Source organism: Acinonyx jubatus, chromosome D4 (assembly GCF_027475565.1).
Source record: "Acinonyx jubatus isolate Ajub_Pintada_27869175 chromosome D4, VMU_Ajub_asm_v1.0, whole genome shotgun sequence".
Lineage (NCBI taxonomy): Eukaryota > Metazoa > Chordata > Mammalia > Carnivora > Felidae > Acinonyx > Acinonyx jubatus.
Window position 1 is genome coordinate 24,223,536 of NC_069391.1, and position 22,328 is coordinate 24,245,863.

The 22,328-nt window shown below is 41.5% G+C and overlaps 1 protein-coding gene across 5 annotated transcripts in view; it reads left to right on the plus strand.

Annotated features, from left to right (window-relative positions):
* Positions 1–2,376: 2,376 nt before the first annotated feature.
* TMEM245 (transmembrane protein 245) overlaps positions 2,377–22,328 on the plus strand; it is a 100,696-nt gene continuing 80,744 nt past the window's right edge. For 4 of the 5 annotated variants that reach the window (XM_027034780.2, XM_053204838.1, XM_027034778.2 and 1 more), the window contains exons 1-3: positions 2,378–3,011; positions 12,928–13,045; positions 14,766–14,867. In XM_027034780.2, coding sequence (XP_026890581.1) covers positions 2,427–3,011; positions 12,928–13,045; positions 14,766–14,867 — 805 coding nt within the window. In that variant the 5' untranslated portion in view covers positions 2,378–2,426. Of the gene's footprint in view, positions 3,012–12,927; positions 13,046–14,765; positions 14,868–22,328 lie in introns of all 5 variants that reach the window. The other variant, XM_027034781.2, reaches the window with a different exon arrangement.

The window sequence follows — 22,328 nt, forward strand, 5'->3', positions numbered from 1 at the left end:
GCAACCATAGTCTCAGCAGCTCTAGACAAAGTAAAGAAGTAAAGCAAATATAAGACCACTGAAGCAATATATTTACAGAGTCAAAGTCCAAAGGCCACTTGAAAAACAAGAGCTGTGAGGGGCGCCTGGGTGGCGCAGTCGGTTAAGCATCCGACTTCAGCCAGGTCACTATCTCGCGGTCTGTGAGTTTGAGCCCCGCGTCAGGCTCTGGGCTGATGGCTCAGAGCCTGGAGCCTGTTTCCGATTCTGTGTCTCCCTCTCTCTCTGCCCCGCCCCCGTTCATGCTCTCTCTCTGTCCCAAAGAAAATAAATAAACGTTGAAAAAAAAATTAAAAAAAAACAAAAACAAAACAAAACAAAACAAAAAAAACCAAGAGCTGTGACCTGAAACCTAAAAAAAAAATGGGATGGAAAGGAATTATTTTTTCTTTTACTTTATGCTCTGAATCCCCTTGCCTCCAACCCTTAGTAAGCAACAATTTCTTCATCTGAAACCTGTGGATAATGACATTTGTCCTGTCTACTTTAGAAGAGAAACAAAAATTCTGTTTAAATTGGGGCACCTGGGTGGCTCAGTCGGTTGGGCATCCGGCTTCGGCTCAGGTCATGATCTCACGGTTTGTGGGTTCAAGCCCCACATCGGGCTCTGTGCTGACAGCTCAGAGCCTGGAGCCTGTTTCAGATTCTGTGTCTCCCTCTCTCTCTGCTCCTCCCCCGCTTGTGTTCTGTCTTTCTCTCTCTCCAAAATAAACATTAAAATTTTTTTTTTAATTATGTTTAAATTAATATGAAAACTTATTGAAAACAGAAAAAGGGTAACCTGCAGGGTTTCAAAGCAGTCACAGATTGGGTACCCAGTAAAGCCTGCCTGCTTGCTCTTTTTCTCTTTTTTCTTTTTCCTTCCTTCTGCCCTCCCTTCTTTCATCTCCTTTTAACAAAAATGTTGTTTTTAGGTGTTGTTTGAGGTGTTAGTAGGCTTGGATCCCAGGACCTTTCCAACATAATAACAGAAGCACTTTGCACTCCCCTAGAGCTTCCTCTTTTTCTTTTCTGAGACAAGAGCTTCTGTTATTGTCATTTCCATGTGACAGAGAGGAAATTGGGGTTGGGAACTCCAGCGACCTGACCCTAGGTCTCAAAAAGAAATAGTGGGAGTTTGGGACTCTGGTCTAGGGCTCTTTTATGAGTTTAGATATCTCGCTCACTGACACCTACCCCAATGGCAACAGTAGCTGTACATTACAGTCCACTGAGGAGCTTTAAAAAACATGCCAAAAATCACTTGTCACACCAGTTAGCATAGTAGGTAAAACAATTGACTTAGGAGCCAGATTCTGAGTTTGAATTACGCCTTTACTACTTAGCAGCTGTGTGACCTTGGCTAGGTACTTAACTTCCCTGTGCCTCAGTTTTCCCTCTTGTAAAGTGGGGATAATAACACCATGTTCTCTGTAGGATTGTTCTAAGGATTCAGTGAATGAGGCACTTAGAACAGGGTCTGACATACAGTAATCGCTATTTCATTTATTAAAGAATTTTTGAGACAGAGACAGAGCATGAGCAGGGCAGGGGCAGAGAAAGAGGGAGACACAGAATCCAAAGCAGGCTCAAGGCTCTGAGCTGTCAGCACAGAGCCCCACGCAGGGCTCGAACCCACAAACTGTGAGATCATGACCTGAGCTGAAGTTGGACGCTTAACCGACTGAGCCACCCAGGTGCACCCCGGTAGTCGCTAGGAAAAAAAAATGTTTATTTATTTTGAAGGAGAGAGAGAGAGAGAGAGAGTGTATGTGTGTGTGTGCACGAGCAGGGGAGGGACAGAGAGAGAGAATCCCAGGTAGGACCTGAGCCGTCAGCGCAAAACCTGACCCAGAACCTGATGCAGGCTCCATCACCCCATTGAGATCATGACCTGAGCCGAAATGGAGTCAGATGCTTAATGAACTGAGCCAGCCAGGTGGCCCTGCTATTTAAAGTCCTATACCAGAGCAAGCACTTTGCTTCTTAAATAAACCAATAAAATTGAATGTGGGGATCGTCTTGCACAAGTGCTCCTCCACCCTGGGATTCTAATGTACAGCCCGGATTTTCAAACTGTGAACGTAGTGCCTCTTGGAATTCCGCCCCTTGAAAAGTTAACTTTAACCAATGGGTGAGGAACTTTTTTTTTCTCTCTCTCTGCAGATGATGAGCCCAGAAACCTGTTACCTGCATCTGCAGGGACCAATGGGCGGAGGAAATTGGGGGAGAAAGAACACTCTCCACACCCTCTGGGAATTGTAGTTCCCCATGGGACCTGTAGGCGCTCAGTGGCCAGCTAGGAACTACAACGTCCATAATGCTGCGCGCAGAGCGTCTTTACCTCTTTCCCGCGACTCTCGCTCGGCTTTCCAGTACCGCCTCTTGGCGGCGGCAGCAGAGGCACCATGGCCGACGACGGCCACCCTGCCGAGGCGCCCAGCCCACGGGGCTCCCCGGGTCGGGCGCCGCGGGTCCCGCGCGCGGTCGGGCCGGGAAGCGGGGCCAGCTGCGGGGAGACCCCTAGGACGCCGGCGCTGGCGCTGCGCTTCGACAAGCCCATCAAGCAGGCCTTCTACAATACGGGGGCCGTGCTGTTCGTGTGCCTGTGCTGCGGCGCCGCCGTGCTCGTCTACTTCATCCTGGAGGCCTTCCTGCGGCCACTGCTGTGGGCCGTGCTGTGCGGCACCTTCCTGCACCCCTTCAAGAGCTCGCTGACGCGCCTGGGCCGCCACTGGCTGCAGCGCCTGCACCGCGCGCACACGCCCATCGTGCTGGCCGCGCTGCTGCTGCCGCTCTGCTTCGCGGACTACGGCGTTGAGGCCCTGGGCGAGCAGGCGCTGCGCCGCCGCCGCCTGCTGCTGCTGCTGGGCGCCGGCGGCCCGCTCCTCTACGGCCTCTACTGCCTCGGCAGCTACCTGGGCGTGCAGGTGCTGCTGGCGCACGCCGGCGCGCTCATCTGCCGCGGGCTGGACTACTTCAGCAGCCTGTGGGTGAGTGAGCGGCCGGCCACTCGGACACGGTCCGTGGGCCCAGGGCACCCCTCAACACACACCCGGCTCCCGAGGGTGCCATCCTGCAGCTCCTCCTCACTGTGCAGGGACCATCAGAAGTCTCCGCCCTCCTTCCCCTGCACCTAAGGAACTTGGCCCACTTCCTTCCATAGAGAGGGCGGGTGTGGTTTGAAACAGCTGTCCTGTCCCCGCCCCCATCTTAATACTCTAAGGTGGTTGTGTCCCTAGTTTGGGAATCGCAGTTCCGCTTTTCAGGTTGACTTGAGCATGGGCAGGTGGACTTGAATTTACCCCTGGGCAGCGTGCGGGGCGGCGGGGGGTGGGGTCCGACCATCTTTAGTTCTCACGGGAGACTTTTCTGGATACCACCTGGAAGGGACCTTAGAGATCCCAGTCCAGCTTGTCATCCTGCAGATGGGAGAAGTGACTACTTATCAGGCTAGGGCTAGTTAGGGACAAAGAAGGGACGGATTGACTCAAGTTTCTCAAGTCAGAAGACGAAGTTTGCTTCAAAGGCCGTTGCTGCTTCTGAGTTCAGGAGCTTTCGAGCATACTTGGTGTGAGGCACCTGGGCCTGCTCCCACGCCACACTCGACTTCTTGGGAACCACTTGTGGAGGGACTGCTGTACCAGAGTACCTTGCCTCCCGCCTGGATTACTTAAGCAGACTGAGTAAAGAAGAGGTAGATTTGTTTCTTGGATCGCCCTGCGCTTATTCATAGAAAATTTGGGAGCTTTAGAATTGGAAAGGATTTCAAAGATAATCTAGTGGCACATTTCCTAACTCAGACTAGATTCTAGACCAGTTAATCCCCCAACTATTTAACTGAGGGCTATTAAAAACAGGTGAATATTTATTGCATGAGAATGCTAATTTGTCAATAAACAGTACCATTTAAAAATAATTTTCTTTGCTTTGGTCAGTGTTCAGCGCACCTTGACATCAAGTTGCAAAATGATACCCCTTATGTGTGAGTTTTGAGTTGCTAAGGTTATTGGTGGAGTGATAATTGATTCCAGAACTCCTGTATTCTCTTGTTCTGCCACTACCACCTCTCAGTTTCCATTGAAAGGGGATTGAACGTGTTGATGGATGCTAGGGTTTGTAGGGGTTTAAAAGGAGTAAGATGCAGGCTTTGTCTTCAAGGTCATGGAATCATACATGAACATGTTCTCATGGAGATGGCAGACAAACACGTCATTACCAACCCATTATGGGCCAGCGAGATATTGGGGAGCACCTCATCCATAATTTTGGAATGCTGTCTGTGTGTGCAACTGCTAAGTGATCAGACCAGCTTTGGCCTCCAAGTGGCCTGGGCTATTTCAGTTGTAGAAAAGAGGGATGTGGAATGACCTTTGAACTCCTGGGGCTTGCTGGATTGTCAGGTGGGAGTGATCCTGGAGTTTTTTTTTTACTGTCAGATGCCTGCCACTTCTCAGGAGAGGCTTCTGAGGCACAGAGAATGTGATCGTCCCAAAGTCACATAACTTGTGAAGAAATCCAGAGTATGCTTCATCTCCTTTACCCTGTTATTTATACTTTCCGTGCTATTTCTTGTTTCACAGTTCAGTTGACTGCCTCATATAAGACCGAATACTATATGCTGTTAAGAAATATAAATACTGTGACCTGATTTCTACCCTCAAGAAATTCAGTCTTGTCAAAGGCAGACGCATGTACGGTTTCTGCTGACATTTTGACTGTTGATACTTCAATTTAGTGTAAATTACTGTTGGCAAGACCACATAGCATATCCACGAAACTATAGGAAATTGGAAAGTAAAAGATCTAACGTATAAATAACAATGTCATACTATACTAAGAAGTTGAATATATGGATAAATTGGCAAGATTAGTGGAATTTCTGGAATAACGGCATTTCTGCCAGTTACTCCCAGTGAAAAATGAGATGAGGAATTGAGTACCAGTGAAGAAGTGCCTGTAGCTGAATGTATGTATTTCTGAATATCTTTTTTTACAGAGGAGAAACCCTCATTTTTGTACTTTACTCGAATACCCTTGTATGAGTTGTGAATGAATGGAAGAGGAGTAAGGGCCAATATTAATTTGGCTAGAAGGCGGGAGGAAGGTCTAGCCAATTAATGATTTTTGTTGTTTATTTATTTTGAGAGGGAGAGAGAGAGCGCTCAGGGGGAGGGGCAGATAGAAAAGGAGAGAGAATCCTTGTTGTCAAGGATTGACAACAAGGCTCCTTGTTGTCAGCACAGAGCCCGGCCCTGGAGCTCTGTCTCATGAGCCATGAGAGCAAGACCTGAGCCAACATCAAGAGTTGATGTTTAACCCACTGAGCCACCCAGGCGCCCCCAATTAGTGATTTTTAAAAGGCTTGCAAGAGCTGTTTGGCTACAGTGATGGGGGCACAGGAAAAGAGTGGAGGAAAACAAAACTACTGTAAAAGAGAGTATGAGTTAACTAGAAGTGCATAGGAATGGTAGAGGGGCTTAAATCGAACCAGTGGGTCCCCTAGGTTGATCTGAATTTGGGAGAAACAAGGCTTGAAGTTGTGGTTTCTTGCAGCAACCCTTAGGGGTGGGCGGGTAGATGGGGGAGAGGTGTACTTGGGAGGCAGAGACAGGGAGTCCTCAGCTCTCCGCCAAAAGGGCAGATTAAGGCCTGACCTGAAGTGAAGGAACGTCGTGTGACTGGGCAAGGAGCCCACTCTGTAACTTTCCTGTCTCAGAGTTCACAGTCGGTGTGGTTCTGTGAGCCCACACAGAGCTGTCTTGGTATAGAGAAAGAGTCCATATTTTCTAGACAACTTGTAAATTTGAACCTGCTGCTGAAGAGAGACATAGATGGGAAAGGGAGGGAGAAAAGTTACATTTAAGCAAATCTACGTTTTGGGGAGCCGACATTTCATACCTTTAAGATCCAACTTTTGAGCATCTATCACATGCCAGGCACTGTATCAGGTGCTTTCATGGGTGTTGTTTTCTACTTACAATTATCCTGTGAAGAATGAGAGAGGGATTTCATTGGTGTAAAGACTGGTTTAGAGATTGATCTGCTTATTCCGACAGTAAATGGTTCAGCAGCCCAATCAGCAAAATTCTTTTGTCAGCAAACTCTTAGGAACCTTTGATAAGAATTTTTAAAAGTTTCCCCCTACTTTGTTGTGTTTGTTTTTATTTTATTTAAAAAATTTTTATAATGTTTTATTTATTTTTGACAGAGAGAGCATGAGCGGGGGAGGGGCAGAGAGAGAGGGAGACACAGAATCTGAAGCAGGCTCCAGGCTCTCAGCTGTCAGCACAGAGCCCGACATGGGGCTCAAACTCACCGTGAGATCATGACCTGAGCCGAAGTCGGACACAACCGACTGAGCCACCCAGGTGCCCCTACTTTGTTGTGTTTAAATGTTTTAGTTTAACTTTTTAGAATAGAAACTGATTTTAGTTATTTGGGGAAAAATGTAGAAGAATATCAGGACTGGACTAGCCACACATGTTCCCCCAAAGACCCTTGGATTCTAGTCTTCTAGAAACCTTGGTCATCACTTTCCTTCTTTTATCTTTGTATCTGTTCAGCTATTTCCAAGTCCTGTACAGTTTTCCTCTCTAGTGGCTTCCATACCTGTGTTCTCCCTTGTTGCCAATTTATCCTTCTAGTTCTGTTCCTCTTCACCTCATTTTTGGGTTTCTTCAGTCTCTTAACACTCTATTCTGCTTGCAAGTGAAAGACGAAGCATTTATGGTGTGAATAATTCTTTTAAACAGTTTGAAATATATTAGAATTTTGTAGGGACTTCAGAAGTGATTTCTAAGCACTTAAAAAAAAAAAAACACCTGTTGCACCAAGCTCACCTGTGACACAGTCCTTGGGGCCCTTGGCATCTTCCCATGATGTAGAGTTATCAAGATAAAACTGAAAAGCAAATTCCCTCTCCTCCCCTGCCCCTTCTATGCTGGGAGTGTTTTGATCTTCCTGTCCCTCTTACTTAGTCCATACATGTTAGAAGATTTGGAGACCCTCTGTAGTTTTTGTGTAATAGTAATAGATTTGATTTCTTCCACGGTTTCTGATCCCATTGTTTCCATTTTACTTTATAAAGAAGTATGAGGTAGAAAGAATAGTGGCAGAAGGTGAGAAGACCGTAAATTCTACTTATTTAATTTTTTTTTTTTCGTAAGTAATCTCCCCAGTGTGGGGCTCAGACTCATGACCCTGAGATCAAGAGTCCCATGCCCTTTTGACTGAGCCAGCCAGGTGCCCCGAGACTGTAAATTCTCAACTGAGCTCTGTCAATAGCTTGTTCTGTGACCTTTGACCGGCCAGGGCTCTTCTATGGGCCACTCCACTCCAGCTGTGTGAAGCGTAGGGTTGGCTTCCATGATTTCTCAGCTTCCTTGCACGGTTCCCAAGTGTTTGGCGGTACTGCCCAAGAGGCTCTCAGTCAGCCAGCCGGGCCCACTCACTTCCACTTCTGAACCCTTGTCTAGGTGTGCTTTTGCTTGCCTGGCATCAGTAAGGAGGAAAGTTGCCAGTGCTTAGGTTCTTTCTCAAAGACGCTGATTATAAAAGATACTTGACTCTAAGTTGCCACACCACAAAAGAGAATAGTTTTCAAATTGGGATACAGCTGTTTTGAAGGAGAATGAAATAGCCGAAGCAATCACTGATTGAGATTTGTACATTTGTGCAGTTGGGATTATGCATCAGGGGCTGCTGCTGGGAGGTTGTTCTCGCTGTGAAAGACTTGGGAAACTGTTTTTGCAAAAACGTGCAACAGAAGCAAGCCCAGTTGTTTTTCCGGTTAGTGCCCACATGGCAATAAATAAAACCGTCTAAAAGGCAAAGTCTACTTATGTTTTATGCACTTAGTATTTTATCAGAAAAGCCTATGTGGTTAATAAGGCTGATGAAAGGAAAATGTGATTATTAGTTTGTAGTGCTAAATAAATGTTGCCAGTTTTTATGGGACATTTTATGTGGTATTGAGCACACATTGGTGCTTTAAAGTGAGTATTAAATGTGTATTTTGAAAAGGATACATTGTTTTAAAGAACACACATTTGAGAAAGTGTGCCCTCTTATATATAAACTGTGGTTCATTGATTTCCTCCATAGCTGGAAGCAAATTCATACTTGAACAGGATTGTTCAGATGCTAAGCGTAGAGACAAATATAAAACTCTTAAAGACAGACTTTTAGAAATCCATACTAGAAATTATATTTGTAATTTGAAAGTACAAAATCCTTATTTTTGGTGAATTTATTTTAAAGAATATTTAGCAATTTCAAAAATTGGTTCAAGTAAAACATGTTATATACAAAACAACTTAAGCAACATAGAAGTCTGTATGGTAAAGTGAATAGTTTCTTTGCCACCATTCCCACAGGGTAACATGTTACTATTGTTAACTGATGAATAACCAAAATTTCTTTGTGTGCTTATATGAACATATAAAGTATGGGGCATTTGTTTTTCAAAACAAAAATGGGGTAACATATACATACAATTTTGCACCTTGCTCTTTCATTTATCTTTGTATTATACACATCTTTCCTTGTTAGCACTAATAGATACAGCTCTTTCTTTTTAATAGTACTATAGTATAAAAAAATTTTTTTTTCCAGATGTCTTTTAGAAAATATTCTTATTGTAGCTCTGAATATGTGTTGGGATAATCTGATAAACATTTTTCAAACATTGGTAATTTATGTAATCATAACGGTTTAATAAGAAATCTATAAAGTGTTTATAAATGGTCATACTTTTTGAGCTAATAATATCCTGTGACTCTTTTCTGAGGAGACGCTTCAGAATATTGGGGGAAAAATATCCATAGGTCAAAAGAGGTTGTTTTTTTTTTTTTAATTTTTTTTTTAATGTTTATTCATTTTTTGAGAGACAGAGTGTGAGTGGGGGAGGGGCAGAGAGAGAGGGAAACAATCCAAAGCAGGCTCCAGGCTCTGGATGGACAGCACAGAGCCTGATGTGGGGCTCGAACCCACAAACCGTGAGATCATGACCTGAGCCAAAGTCGGACGCTTAACCCATTGAGCCACCCAGGCGCCCCAAAAGAGGTTTTTTAAGTTCAAAACGTTTGCAGAGTGTCTGGGTGTCTCAGTCAGTTAAGCATCTGACTCTTGATTTCAGCTCAGGTCATGATCTCAACGAATGGTTTGTGGGATTGAGCTCTGCATTGGGCCCTGTGCTGTCAGTGTAGAGCCTGTTTGGGATTCTCTCTCTCTCCTCCTCTCTGGCTCTCCCCTGCTTATACTCTCTCTCTCTCAAAATAAATAAATAAACTTAAAAAAAATCTTTAAAAAAAAACCTCAAAAAACATATGCTGTTTATAAAGATGAAAATACTTTTAGAAAATTCAACACTTGAAGGAAAGCAGAAAGAAGCAAATTGCCCCCTGAAATCCAACTATCCAGAGATACTATTTTTAAATATTTGGGCTGAGTGTATTTTCACCAATACAGATTTACACACGTGTGCATTTATACTGTCATTGAATGTAGATATTCATCATACCTCTGAAAGTCTGAAAAATTGTTCCAGTTTCTGGAGGTACCATTATTTAAAGAGTCCTTTACAAAATGACATTTAAGTTATTTTTTAAAATATTTTTTGCAGCCGCAGTGAACGTTTTCAGATCTGTGTGCACAGTATATGGAACTTCTATAAACCAAACTAGGAACTTCCGTAAACCAAGTTCCTAGAAGTAGAATTGGGGAGTGTATTTAATAAGTGGGTGTTTTAAACTGAAATAAGGCTATCAGTGGGTTTCAGGTTTACTAGGTGAAAACATGTGCTTCTCTTTAGACCATGAGTCTCCCTTTGAAGTATGCAGTCTCTTTTCTCTCCCCGTAGGTGATACTGATTCCTTGTGAGTACAGGTAAGAAACAGAAACTTACTAGAAGTCAGTTTAAAAACCATCATAGGCTTAATCTCTGAAAGCAGGTTCTTGTGCTTTGTTATCCCTGACTTATGGTCAGCTTTTGCTCACACAAAATATTCCATTTTTAGACAGCTATAGTTTGTTAGGAAAATTTATCCTCATGTTGAGCTGCAGTGTGGTGTTTCCTGATTCCCACCTATTGTTTCTGCTCTCAGGACCACAGGGGTTAAGGTGAATGCCTCTCCCAGATGACTTTTTCCTAGCTGTTTGAAGATAGCTATCAAATCCTCATATTTTCTTCTTTTTTTTTCCTAAATGGAGCAGTTTTTTACCCCCCCCCCCCCCAACTATAGTTTGTATCTCCTATGTGGTGATTTCTATTTCCTTTCCCAGTCTGAACGTTATGGCTGTGGTTTTGATAGTGCGGAAGTCATTGAAACAATCATTTTTCCTGATATGAGCATTATTAATAGGCACTCACACTATTTATACTCCTGACTCACACTGAACTGAAAAGTAGCCTAGCCATCCTCTTCGCATTCAGTACTTTGCAGGTGAGTTTGAACCTAAGAGCAGATTTTTGTATCTTTCTATTAAATTTAATGTTTTTTGAATTATTATCTTTTTGAATATCTTTTTGAAGCATTATAGTCATCTCCGTTTTTATTGACTGTTGCCAATTTTGTGTAATCTGTGAATTCAATTAATATGCTTTCTAGTCTCTTACCTGAATTACTGACTCAATGTTTCATGGCGTGGGGCTCATTACCCCTGTGCGCACCAAAGACTGACCGTTTGCTGAGGATCATTTTTTAACAGATTTGGTATGCAAGTGTGCTATCATTATACGCTGATTTCATTCTGAGCTCTACAGCCCTGCTTCAAATTCTCTGAATTCCCAGGTTAAATTTGTGTGGTTCTGCAAGCTTGAACTGTTTTGATGCAGCTGTAGTTCCACTTCCCATGTGCTCATATAGCTGGGGCTTAAGATCTCTTGAATATTTCATCTAATAGAGTTGCTTGAAGAAATCTCCTTTTCATTATAAAAGAATTTGTGCTCATTAAAGGCACTTTGGAAGATACAGAAAAAGGAAAAGGAAAACTGGAATCTTATCACCCAAATACAGTTACTAACTTCTTAGTACATTTACTTTTCCTCCCACCATGCAGTGGCTATAATCATGTCACATGTGTTTTTTATATTTTGCTTTTTCTTTAAGCATATCTTAAGAGTGTTTTTAACTCTATAGTTTTTGTTTAAAAAAAACCAACACTGTAATGGTTGAATAACATTTTATTGAGTGAATCCTCTGTAGTTACTTCCCAGTTGAACTTTTGGGTTATTCACTTTTCACTATCCTAAATTTTACTCTGATGAGCTTCTTTATATTATAGAGACTTTTTCAGAATTTATTATTATTTAGTAAGGTTCCAAAGCTGAAGTCTAAGGTCAGAAGCTAAAAACATTTTTAAGACCAGAAGACTATTATTTTTTTGTTTTATTTATTTATACAGTAGAGGGGAGGGGCAGAGAGGGAGAGAGAATCCCAAGCAGGTTCCGCACTGGTCAGCACAGAGCCTGACGTGGGGCTCGATCCCAGGAACAATGAGATCATGACCTGAGCTGAAATCAAGTGGGACACTTAACCAACTGAGCCACCCAGGCTCCCCCAGAAGACTGTTTTTATTGATTGATACAACCCAAATAAAGTAGGAGATGTTTGTTTTTTTTTTCCTGTCTTTTGTAGTAATCACATCAGTTCCTTTTTCTTCATTCTCTGAATTGGAACTTAAAGTTTTTTTTGTTTTGTTTTTTTTTTTTTGCTTTAATTTGCCCCCCCCCCCCCCACCCCAGGGTTCAGGTTATTAATAGGTTTATGATGCTCACATTGTTTTCCATCTTTTGTAAATATTATTAGAGTTTCTGTGTGGGCTGTGCAGGTGTTTCCAAGTGCTAGAGTCATTTAGTTTTGGTGTAGGGAAAACTGAGAGGGGGACCCTGGTGGTTCCTCTGTTCTCAACTCTCTCTGTCTCTTCCTCTGGTAATATTTTTTTTCAGCTACACTTCTTCAGCTGTCCACATAACTCTGGACTAGGTTTAACCATCTCTTACCTAGATTACTTCAGGGGTCACACTTCAGCTGGCTGCCTTCTTGCTAGCTTTAAAAAAAATTCTTCTCACAGTTAACAACATATTTCATAGGCTGTGATGGAATCTTTTAACCCAATTGTTTTGGGAAAGCTTTCTTTTTTGTTGCTGTACTTTTCTAAATATTCATCTATAGAGCAAACTCGAAGAATTCCATGACTTAAGCTCTTGATTTAAGTCCATGGCTTAAAAATTGAATATTTTATCTTAAGTATCTTTATGCATCAAATAGTTTTGAACTTTAAAGTATCTTAAAACTTTGTTGGTTTTTTTTTTGGTTAAGATTTTTTGCCTTTTAAGATTTTATTTTTATTTTTTATTTTTTTCAATGTTTATTTTTGAGAAAGCGAGAGCGCGAGCAGGGGAGGGGCAAGCGGGGGTGGGGGGTGGGGGGTGGGGGGGGGCAGAGGATCCGAAGCAGGCTCCGTTCTGACAGCAGAGAGCCAGATGTGGAGCTTGAACTCACCATGAGATCATCACCTGAGCTGAAGTTGGATGCTTAACTGACAGAGCCACCCAGTGCCCTTAAGATTTTATTTTTAAGTAATCTCTACACCCAATATGGGGCTGGGACTTGCAACCCGGGACCAAGAGTCACATGCTGCACCAACTGAGCCAGCCAGGTGCCCCAAGACTATTGAAATAATATAACCATATATGCTGGATTTCAAATGCTTGTTTATTTCAAAACTTGATTTGTTTAAACAGAAGAAGATCTATACACATGTCATTTAGCACCACCACCTTCATCTTATCTGTGTTATATCCACAGCTCTCATGCTGTATAGATGTTTGCAGATTTTGTACGAATGTTTGTTTATTTTCATGTGTATATATTAACAACTGTGTCTGTATTTCATTTATTTAAGATCTGGACACTGGTAGTTGGCTATGTGTTGGCTGTCTCATTCAAGTGGAATGCAAGCACTGAACGCTACTTGAGAGCAGTTTCAATTCCTGTCTGGATTATATTGCTTTTTCATTTAGGTGGGTCCTTTTCTCTAAGAAAGTCTAGCTTAAGATCAGCAGAGGCTGATTGTTTGAATTGAAGTGAATTTTTTTGTAGTGTTGTATGTTGCATTTAACATTCTTTAAAATAATCTTTAGAAAATGTTCTGCTTTAATCTTTCTTTAGTCTTTAATAAAGATGTTGTAACATGTCTATCTTTTGATTATATTGAATGTTCATTTTCAAAGGTCCTTTAAAAATAAATATATCTTAAAAAGTAAAGCACACTTACAGTGTCATGGCCATTTATGAGTGTCATACTTCAGGAGGATATAGATAAGCAGTTAAGTATGTGAGAGACAGTTACAGGAACCAGACGTATTTATGCCGGGTAAGAGAAGGGGACTGGGCTACACGAGTGGGGAGGAAGAGGAGGGAAGGAGAAAATAAAATATGGAAGCCTATTTGAAGGACTGTCCTGTGAAAGAATGGTTTAAACAGATCTCTCTACCTATGGGGGAGAGACGTCAGAGCAAGGAGTAGCTTCAGGGAGACAAATCTGTTCAACGTAAAGACGATTAGTGTCAGCTGCTCAAAAGAATGAGTTTCCTGGTATTTGGGACTCTTTACTGTTAGCTGAATGGCTGCTAGGATGTTATAGAGTGATTTTTTTCAGGGACTCTTATCTCCAAGTTAAGACTTAGGGAACATTAGGTTCTAATTTAAAAACAAAATTCAGTAACCTAGAGCAGTAGTTAGCCTACTTAAAGTAGTTTTTAGAGCTACTTACAGTTAAAAATAAAACACCAGAGCTGATTGAAAGTATTTCTTTGCTTAGAGACTGATGTGGAACAAAGCATTGCTTTCTAGCTTTGCTGATTTGGAATCCTAGAGGAGTATATTAGCAAGATCCCCTAATGTCCGATGTGACTCATTTTGAATTTGGGGAAGGCAGAGGAGGAGGCAGCAGTTCAGGAGGCTCTAGATTTACTCAGGGAAACACAAATGCCTGTGGGTAGGTACCTGGTCCTTGGCGCTCGTTAGCGTTTTTGCCTTTTAAACTGAGGATACATTGAAGCTTTTCGCCGTGCTGTTCTGGGCCATTTCACCCGCTCTTGAGAGATGGAGTTCACACCCAGTGGTATTTTCAGGAAATGAAATCAGGCTCCATGACTTTAGGTTCTATAACTGATGCAGGTAATTTTGAGGTTAAATGGAACGTTTGAGTTCAGGATGGTCTTAAATCCTAGGTGTGCATTAGAATGGACTTGATTCCTCAGGTGATATGAGCCCATTAAGGGGAGGCTGGCACATACCCAATTTTATTTTTTTTTAAAATATTTTTAGTGTTTATTTTTGAGAGAGAGTACAAACAGGGGAGAGGCAGAGAGAGAGGGAGACACAGAATCCGAAGCAGGGTCCAGGCTGTGAGCTGTCAGCACAGAGCCCAATGCGGGGCTCAAACTCCCGAACCATGAGATCATGACCTGAGCCAAAGTTGGACGCTCAACCAACTGAGCCACCCAAGCTCCCCTGGCACATACCCAATTTTAGACGAGGGGCCTCAGCAGAGCTGGTTTTAACTGAGACAAACCCTGAATTGAGGCTTCATCTCTCTTAGGGCCTTTAAAAAAAAAAAATTCCCTGTGAAACAATTTTGTTAACGTCCTCTATGGCAAATTGTTATGTCAGTTTACTATTCTTTTAAGATGTGTGCTAGGTTTTCAACTAAAAATGTTAACTCTTGATAATTTTCAGCATCCCTGGCGGGCTCATGGAGAATTCCAGTATTCCTGGTTATTGTTTTCCTGATGTCTGTGGGCACCCTCTATGAAAAACAGAATGGAAAAGAGTCTTCTGGTAAGAAATGGAACATTCTATTAATATTATTCTTTTCTTCAACGTTTTTATTTATTGTTTTGGGGACAGAGAGAGACAGAGCATGAACGGGGGAGGGGCAGAGAGAGAGGGAGACACAGAATCGGAAACAGGCTCCAGGCTCTGAGCCATCAGCCCAGAGCCTGACGCGGGGCTCGAACTCACGGACCGCGAGATCGTGACCTGGCGGAAGTCGGACGCTCAACCGACTGCGCCACCCAGGCGCCCCTCTATTAATATTATTCTTAAGAAGTGTTTGAGAAAGTAGCTTTATTTTAAAAACATGCAAAGATGAAACTGCTTAACATCTGTTTAAAAATCTGTATTTTCTGAATAGAAAATCAACTTGTTTATAATATTTTAGGTTTTTGGTTTTTGTTTTTAAAGTAGGCTTCACACGTAGCGTGGAGCCCAACATGTGGCTTGAATTCTAAGATCAAGACCTGAGCTGAGATCGGGTCAGACACTTAACCGACTGAGCCACCCATGAGCCCCTAAAATATTTTAGGTTTTAAGACAGCGCCCCACTTCCCTTCCCCTGCCTTTAAAAAAAAATATTTTTTTTTGCATTTTTAAAGGTATAATTCATATAACATAAAATTAACCATTAACTTTTTTAAGGTGGCATTTAGTACATTCACAATGTTATGTAACCGTTACTTCCGTCTAATTTCAAGATCTTTTCATCACCCCAAGAGGAAACCCTGTACTCACAGCTAACTATAAAGTTAGGTCATTTATTTGAAATCTTTTTTGTTTAAAAAAGTCTTAAGTTTATTTATTTTGAAAGAGAGATCACAAGTGGGGGAGGGTCAGAGAGAAGAAGAGACAGAATCCCAGGCAGACTCTGCACCATCAGCACAGAGCCCAGCGTGGGGCTTGAACTCATGAACGCCGAGATCATGACCTGAGTGGAGATAAAGAGTCGGACGCTTAACCGACGGGGCCACTCAGACGCCCTGGGATCTTTTTTCTTAATGTAGGCGTTTATCACTCTAAACTGTTCTCTTAGAACTGTTTTTCCGTCCCATAAATATCATTTGTTGTGTTTCTGTTTTCTTTGGGTCAAGATACTCTTTGATTTCCTTTTTGATTTCTTCTTTGACACAGTGGTTAATGAGAATTCTACCATTTAATTTCCACATATTTGTGAGTTTTCCAGTTTTTCTGTTGCTTGTGCTTTGGTGGCTGTTCTGTCTAAAAGAAACCATTGCCAAATCCAAGATCATGAGTGTTTGACTTGTGTCCTGTTGATCTTGTGTCTTGTAACTTTGTTGAATTTATTCATAAGCTTTAATAATTTTTTGTGGTTACTTTAGGATCGTGCATATGTAAGAGAATCATCTGTGAATAAAGATACTTTTATTTCTTTCTAATTTAGGTGCTGTTTTGTTTTGTTTTGTTTTTTTCCTTTTTTGCTTCGTTGCTCTGGCTGGAACTTCCAGTACAATGTTGAATACACCATTTTCTTTTAAAGATTATTTTTGAGATACTATGGTTGCAAGTGATTTATATCCAAAAACAGTTTGTTAAAGATACAGGTTTCTTTCTTTTTCTTTTTTTTTTTAATGTTTTTACTTTATTTTATTTATTTTATAATTTTTTTTAATTTTATTTTTAATTTCTTTAAATTTACATCCAAATTAGTTAGCATATAGTGCAACAATGATTTCAGGAGTAGATTCCTTAGTGCCCCTTACCCATTTAGCCCATCCCCTCTCCCACACCCCCTCCAGTAACCCTTTATTTGTTCTCCATATTTATGAGTCTCTTCCGTTTTGTCCCCCTCCCTGTTTTTATATTATTTTTGTTTCCCTTCCCTTATGTTCATCTGTTTTGTCTCTTAAAGTCCTCATATGAGGGAAGTCATATGATTTTTGTCTTTCTCTGACTGACTAATTTCACTTAGCATAATACTCTCCAGTTCCATCCACGTAGCTGCAAATGGCAAGATTTCATTGTTTTTGACTGCCGAGTAATACTCCATTGTATATATATACATCTTCTTTATCCATTCATCCATCGATGGATATTTGGGCTCTTTCCATACTTTGGCTATTGTTGGTAGTGCTGCTATAAACATGGGGGTGCATGTGTCCCTTAGAAACAGCATACTTGTATCCCTTGGATAAATGCCTAGTAGTGCAATTGCTGGGTCATAGGGTAGTTCTAGTTTTAGTTTTTTGAGGAACCTCCATACTGTTTTCCAGAGTGGCTGCACCAGCTTGCATTCCCATGTTTTTATTTTATTTTTGAGAGAGAGACAGAATGCAAGCGGGGGAGGGACAGAGAGAGAGGGAGACAGAATCTGAAGCAGGCTCCAGGCTCTGTAGCTCAGAGCCTGATGTGGGGCTCGAACTCACAGACTGTGAGATCATGACCTGAGCCAAAGTCAGACGCCCAACCGACTGAGCCACCCAGGTGCCTCTAAAGATAGAGGTTTCTAATGAGCTGTAAGATGGAGCATAGGGTGGCCGGATATTAATGGTCTGCACATCATTGATCAGACTGGACTTCTCCTTACCCATCCACGTGGAAACAGCTATGGCTGGAGAGGTAAATCTGAGCAGCACACGGCTTCTACCGCAACCGATGTTACTTCTGATGGTTATACATCAAGAAAAAGCAAATTACTAATTAATTGCAGCAGATTGTTAAAAGAAAAAAATTAATTTCTTAGATATCATTTTGTATAGTTAAATTAGAGAATACTACAGAGAAACAAAAAGAAAATAAAAATTACTCAAAATCCCATTATGCATCTAAATGTTTACTAATGCCTTAAGACTTTTATGCCTTCAGAATTTAAAACACAAGAAAATTGGATTATAGTGAACATTCTATTTTGTAATCTACACTTTAAATCTTATGTCATGAGCACCTTTCTATGTCAAATACACTTCTAAAACATTTTTAGCATCTTCATTTTATGCTAATCACAAGGCTATTTGTGGCATCCTTGTGTATTTGTATAGCTACCTTATAGTTTGTGTGTGTGTGTGTTTCCTTTTTTTAAGATTTTTTTAATTTTAATTTTTAGATAGTGCAAGCAGGGGAGAGGGAGGGAGGGTGGGAGGGAGGGAGGGAGAGAGAGAGAGAGAGAGGGAGGGAGGGAGAGAGAGAGAGAGAGAGAGAGAGAGGAGAGAGAGAGAGAGAGAGGATCCCAAGCAGACTCCATGCTCCGTGTGCAGAGCCTGACGTGGGGCTTGATTCCACAACCCTGGGATCATGATGTAGGCCAAAATCAATAGTCAACTGCTCAACCAACTGAGCCACCCAGGCCCCGTGTGTGTGTGTGTGTGTGTGTGTGTGTGTGTGTGTGTGTGTGTGTGTTTGATTAAATTGCTCTTTGTTTTTTTGTTTTTTGTTTTTTTGTCTGGAAACCATCTCTCTCTGAGAGTGGAAAATAGGAGAGATTTTTTTTGTTTTTTTTTCCAGTTTTCTTTATTCGCCCAATCTTCCTGGTCACAATCTATTAGTCTCTGTGGTTATATATCAGACCAGTAGAAGTAAACTTCTGTTTTGACAACTACTGTATGAAGCTTGGTGTTCACCACTTGTTCCTCTGGGTAACTTTATCTCCCTTCCTCCCTCCCCTTTCTGCTAATAGCAATGGTTTATAGAGCTTGGCTTATCCCTCACCCCTCACCACTTACCCCAGGATAGTTTCCTTTTTTTGTTTTTCTGGAAATCAGTTCTTCTCTTTTCTTGTCTTTCTATCCTTATTTACCTTTTTACTTGAGGTGTATTTGACATATAACATTGTATCAATTTCAGGTGTACAACGTAATGATTCAATGTTTGAATAGTACATTGTGAAGTGATTATGATAATCTAGTTAACATCCATCACCTTGTGTAGTTACAAAACAGTTTTTTTTTCTTGTGATGAGAACTTTTAAGATCTATTCTTAGCAACTCTCAAATATGCAATACAGCATTATTAGCTCTAGACACCATGCTGTGTATTACATCTCTGTGACTTATAACAAAGCATATACCTTTTGACTCCCTTCACCCATTTTTCCTATTTCCTTCTCCCAACTCTGGCCACCAAGCGTGTGTGTGTGTGTAACATTTCCACATATAAGTGAGATCATATGGTTTTTGTCTTTCTTTGTCTGACTTATTTAGCTTAGCATAATGCCCTTGAAGTCCATCTAAGATTTCTTTTCTTTCTTTCTTTCTTTCTTTCTTTCTTTCTTTCTTTGGCTGAGTAATATTCCATTCTGTACTTATACCACATTTTCTTTATCCATTCATCCACTGATGGACACTTAGGTTGTTTCCATATCTTGAGGATTTTAAGTAATGCTGTAATGAACATGGGGTCATATAGATCTTTTCCAGTTAGTGTTTCTGTTTTCTTTGGATAAATACACTCAAGTGGAATTGCTGGATCTTATGGTAGTTCTATTTTTCACTTCTTAAGGACAGTTTTCTCCTTTTGACTGCTTTTGTACAGGGCCAAGTAAGTACTTCGTTGTAAGTTATGAATAATCTAGGTTAAAGCAGTGGTTTCAAATAGGTTTTCTCTTAGGTGTAAATTCTCATCAGCTGGTGAAGGCAGCTCCGGGAGCCATGCAGACAGGGTTCTAAGACCAAGTTTTGAGCTGTGGGAAGAAGAAGGCCATGTTTGATTATTATTATCAGCCATAAACCCAGCATGGAGATGTGCTGGCATGCCAGGCAGATTTCTGGTATTTGTATTCTAGACTGTTAAAAGGAAGGAAATCACAGGGACACAGAACATATGTTGAAAGCAGATTTATAAATGTTGGGTTTTCTTGTTTTGTTTACTTTTTTTCTAGCCTATTTCAGAATATTCATTTCTTTTTTAATTTTTTAAAGTTTATTTATTTTGAGAGAGATGCATGTGAGCAGGGGAGGGACAGAGAGAAAGAGAATCCCAAGCAGGCTCCATGCTATCAGTACAGAGCCCGACATGGGGCTCGAACTCTGGAAACTGTGAGATCATGACCTGAGCCGAAACCAAAAGTCGGATACTTAACCACTGAGCCACCCAGACACCCCCAGAATAGATTATTCTTGATCTAGAATCCTTTTTATAGACTGCTAGTCTAGGTAATCTTCATCATAAAATAAATCTTTTAAACATTTTTTTTCTCTTAATTTGAGTATTTGTTTTTCCTCTTGCCCCTAGAACCTTGTTTCTTTTAGGCATCAGAACTCAAAACATCTAATCCAAATTGAGACAACCTTTCCCTTTTATTACAGCCAGTTCCCTCCTGTAGATGTCACTGTACTATAGTTAGGTACAGGAATGCTTTAGTGCTCCACCAGGGCGGTACGTGCATTTATTCCTCACTGATCATTTCCATCGTCCTGTTGTACGACTTGTACTTGTTCCTAGGCACCTATGTAGGCATCTTTCTCTGTGTCTTTTGAGCTTTGAATCTCACTGTTGTAGAAGCTTTTATGACCTATGATTCACTGGATTCACACAATTAATACTTTGGATTTGCTCAGATTTCAAAGCATGAAGTTTGTTTAGTTCCTAGATCTGGTAGAGTCTTCTTGTGGATCATTGTGGAGTTTCAGCTGTTCTTTCTGAGCCCAGGGCCCTTCCTCAGTGATTTTCTCATAGGCCTTGGGAGCTCTTACTTGGTATTTTCTGGAACATCAAGATAATGTATAGAAAAAATATTAAGTGTCAACTGTGTTTTAAAATGCACTTTTTTAATCCACAAATACTCCTCCTCTCCCTGCCACCCCTCCAAAAAAAGACCTTTGTAAAGTAGATATGTCCATTTTGCTGATGAAGACCTTTAATTCTAGAGGTTAAGTAATCACTTAACCACAGTCACACAGGTGACCGGTGGAGCTAAGAATGAAAGCTTAGGGTCAAGGACTCCGGTGCTCTTTCCTTCACCAGGCTCTTTGAACAAACATCAGTCATCCGGAAAAGGTGTAGTGACTGCTGATCCCTCTTGTACTCAGTTGTAGTTTTATGGTTCTTAGTCTTTTTTTTTTTTTTTGTAACGTTTTATTTATTTTTGAGAGCCAGCCTGAGTGGGGAGGGTAGAGAGAGAGGGGGACAGAGGATCTTAAGTGGGCTCTGTGCTGACAGCAGTGAGACTGATGTGGCACTCGAACTCACAAACTGAGATCATGACCTGAGCCAAAGTCTGACGCTTAACTGACTGAGCTCCTCTGTCTTACGCATGGGCCTTGTTTGCCTCCCACAAGTGCAGGGACTAGCTACCCTGCTTCCTGGATCCTAGATGTCTCACTTGGTAGAAACCTGGAATCCAGCTTCAGTGTGAGTGCCCTTGGCCTTGCTTTATTGTTAATAATAGCAACATGGGCGAGGCCCTGCCAAGCTCTTTAAACATGCTCTTATTTAATTTTCTTTTTCTAAGTTTTCTTTTTATTTATTTTGAGAGAGAGCACACGTGCGTGCGCAAACAGGGGAGGGGTAGAGAGAGAGGAAGAGAGAAAATCCCAAGCAGGCTCTGCGTTGTCAGCGTGGAGCCTGATGTGGGGCTTGAACCCACGAACCGCGAGATCGTGACCTGAGCAGAAATCAAGAGTTGGACGCTTAACCGACTGAGCCACCCAGGCATCCCTCTTACTTAATTTTCTTAGTAATCAGTGGGATTAGTACTTCTACTTATTTTACAGATGAAGAAACATAGACTCAGGCATTTACTCTGAGTAAATTTACACAAAGAAGTGCTTTTTCCAAAGCTAGGCAAACAAGCATCAGGTGTATTTTTAATACGCTGGACCCACAGTCTGAGAAGCATGAGCAAGTACAGCTGGATCTGTTCCTCCCAACACTGGTGATTGTTTATAAAAAAAAAATCAGAAATGCCTTGGCAGGGAAGTCTTGGTAGTTGCCTTCATCATTTTGCAATAACATGCAACGTGAGTGAACAAGTTTGGTTCAGTTGAGGCTAAATTGGAAAAAGAAAAGGAACAAAGTAGACTTCTTACTGCTCATCTGCTACTGCCCTATCTGACACAGTCAAACAGGCCTAGGGAAACTTCGACTGGTCCATATCCAAGCCCTTGCTACTGACCAGTAGCATAATGAAGTGATGCTAGAAGCCACTGAGAGGGAGGTGTATTTTCCACATTAGCAACGGAAACAGAAGCCTTCTTCAAAGGGAGCTTTACATGCTAGGGAGATTTTACTTGGTATGCACAGCCTCTTTCCAGTAGGCATCACTGGATGTATTTCTGGCAACTGCCACTGTCACTGTGAAAGAGAACTAAGTAGATTGAGTATCTCCTTATTTAGAGTGTTTTCAAAACAAATTATGCTCTGTTTATTGAAAACGTTATTCTGCCTATTGTTGAGTTAGCCATATTAACAGATCTGTTAATCTGTCAGAACATGTGATCTGTTTCTACTGTGCCAGACCGTGAGTTTCTGTCCCCTAGTGCTAGGCTGTTGGTGGCCTGCTTGTTTGGACTT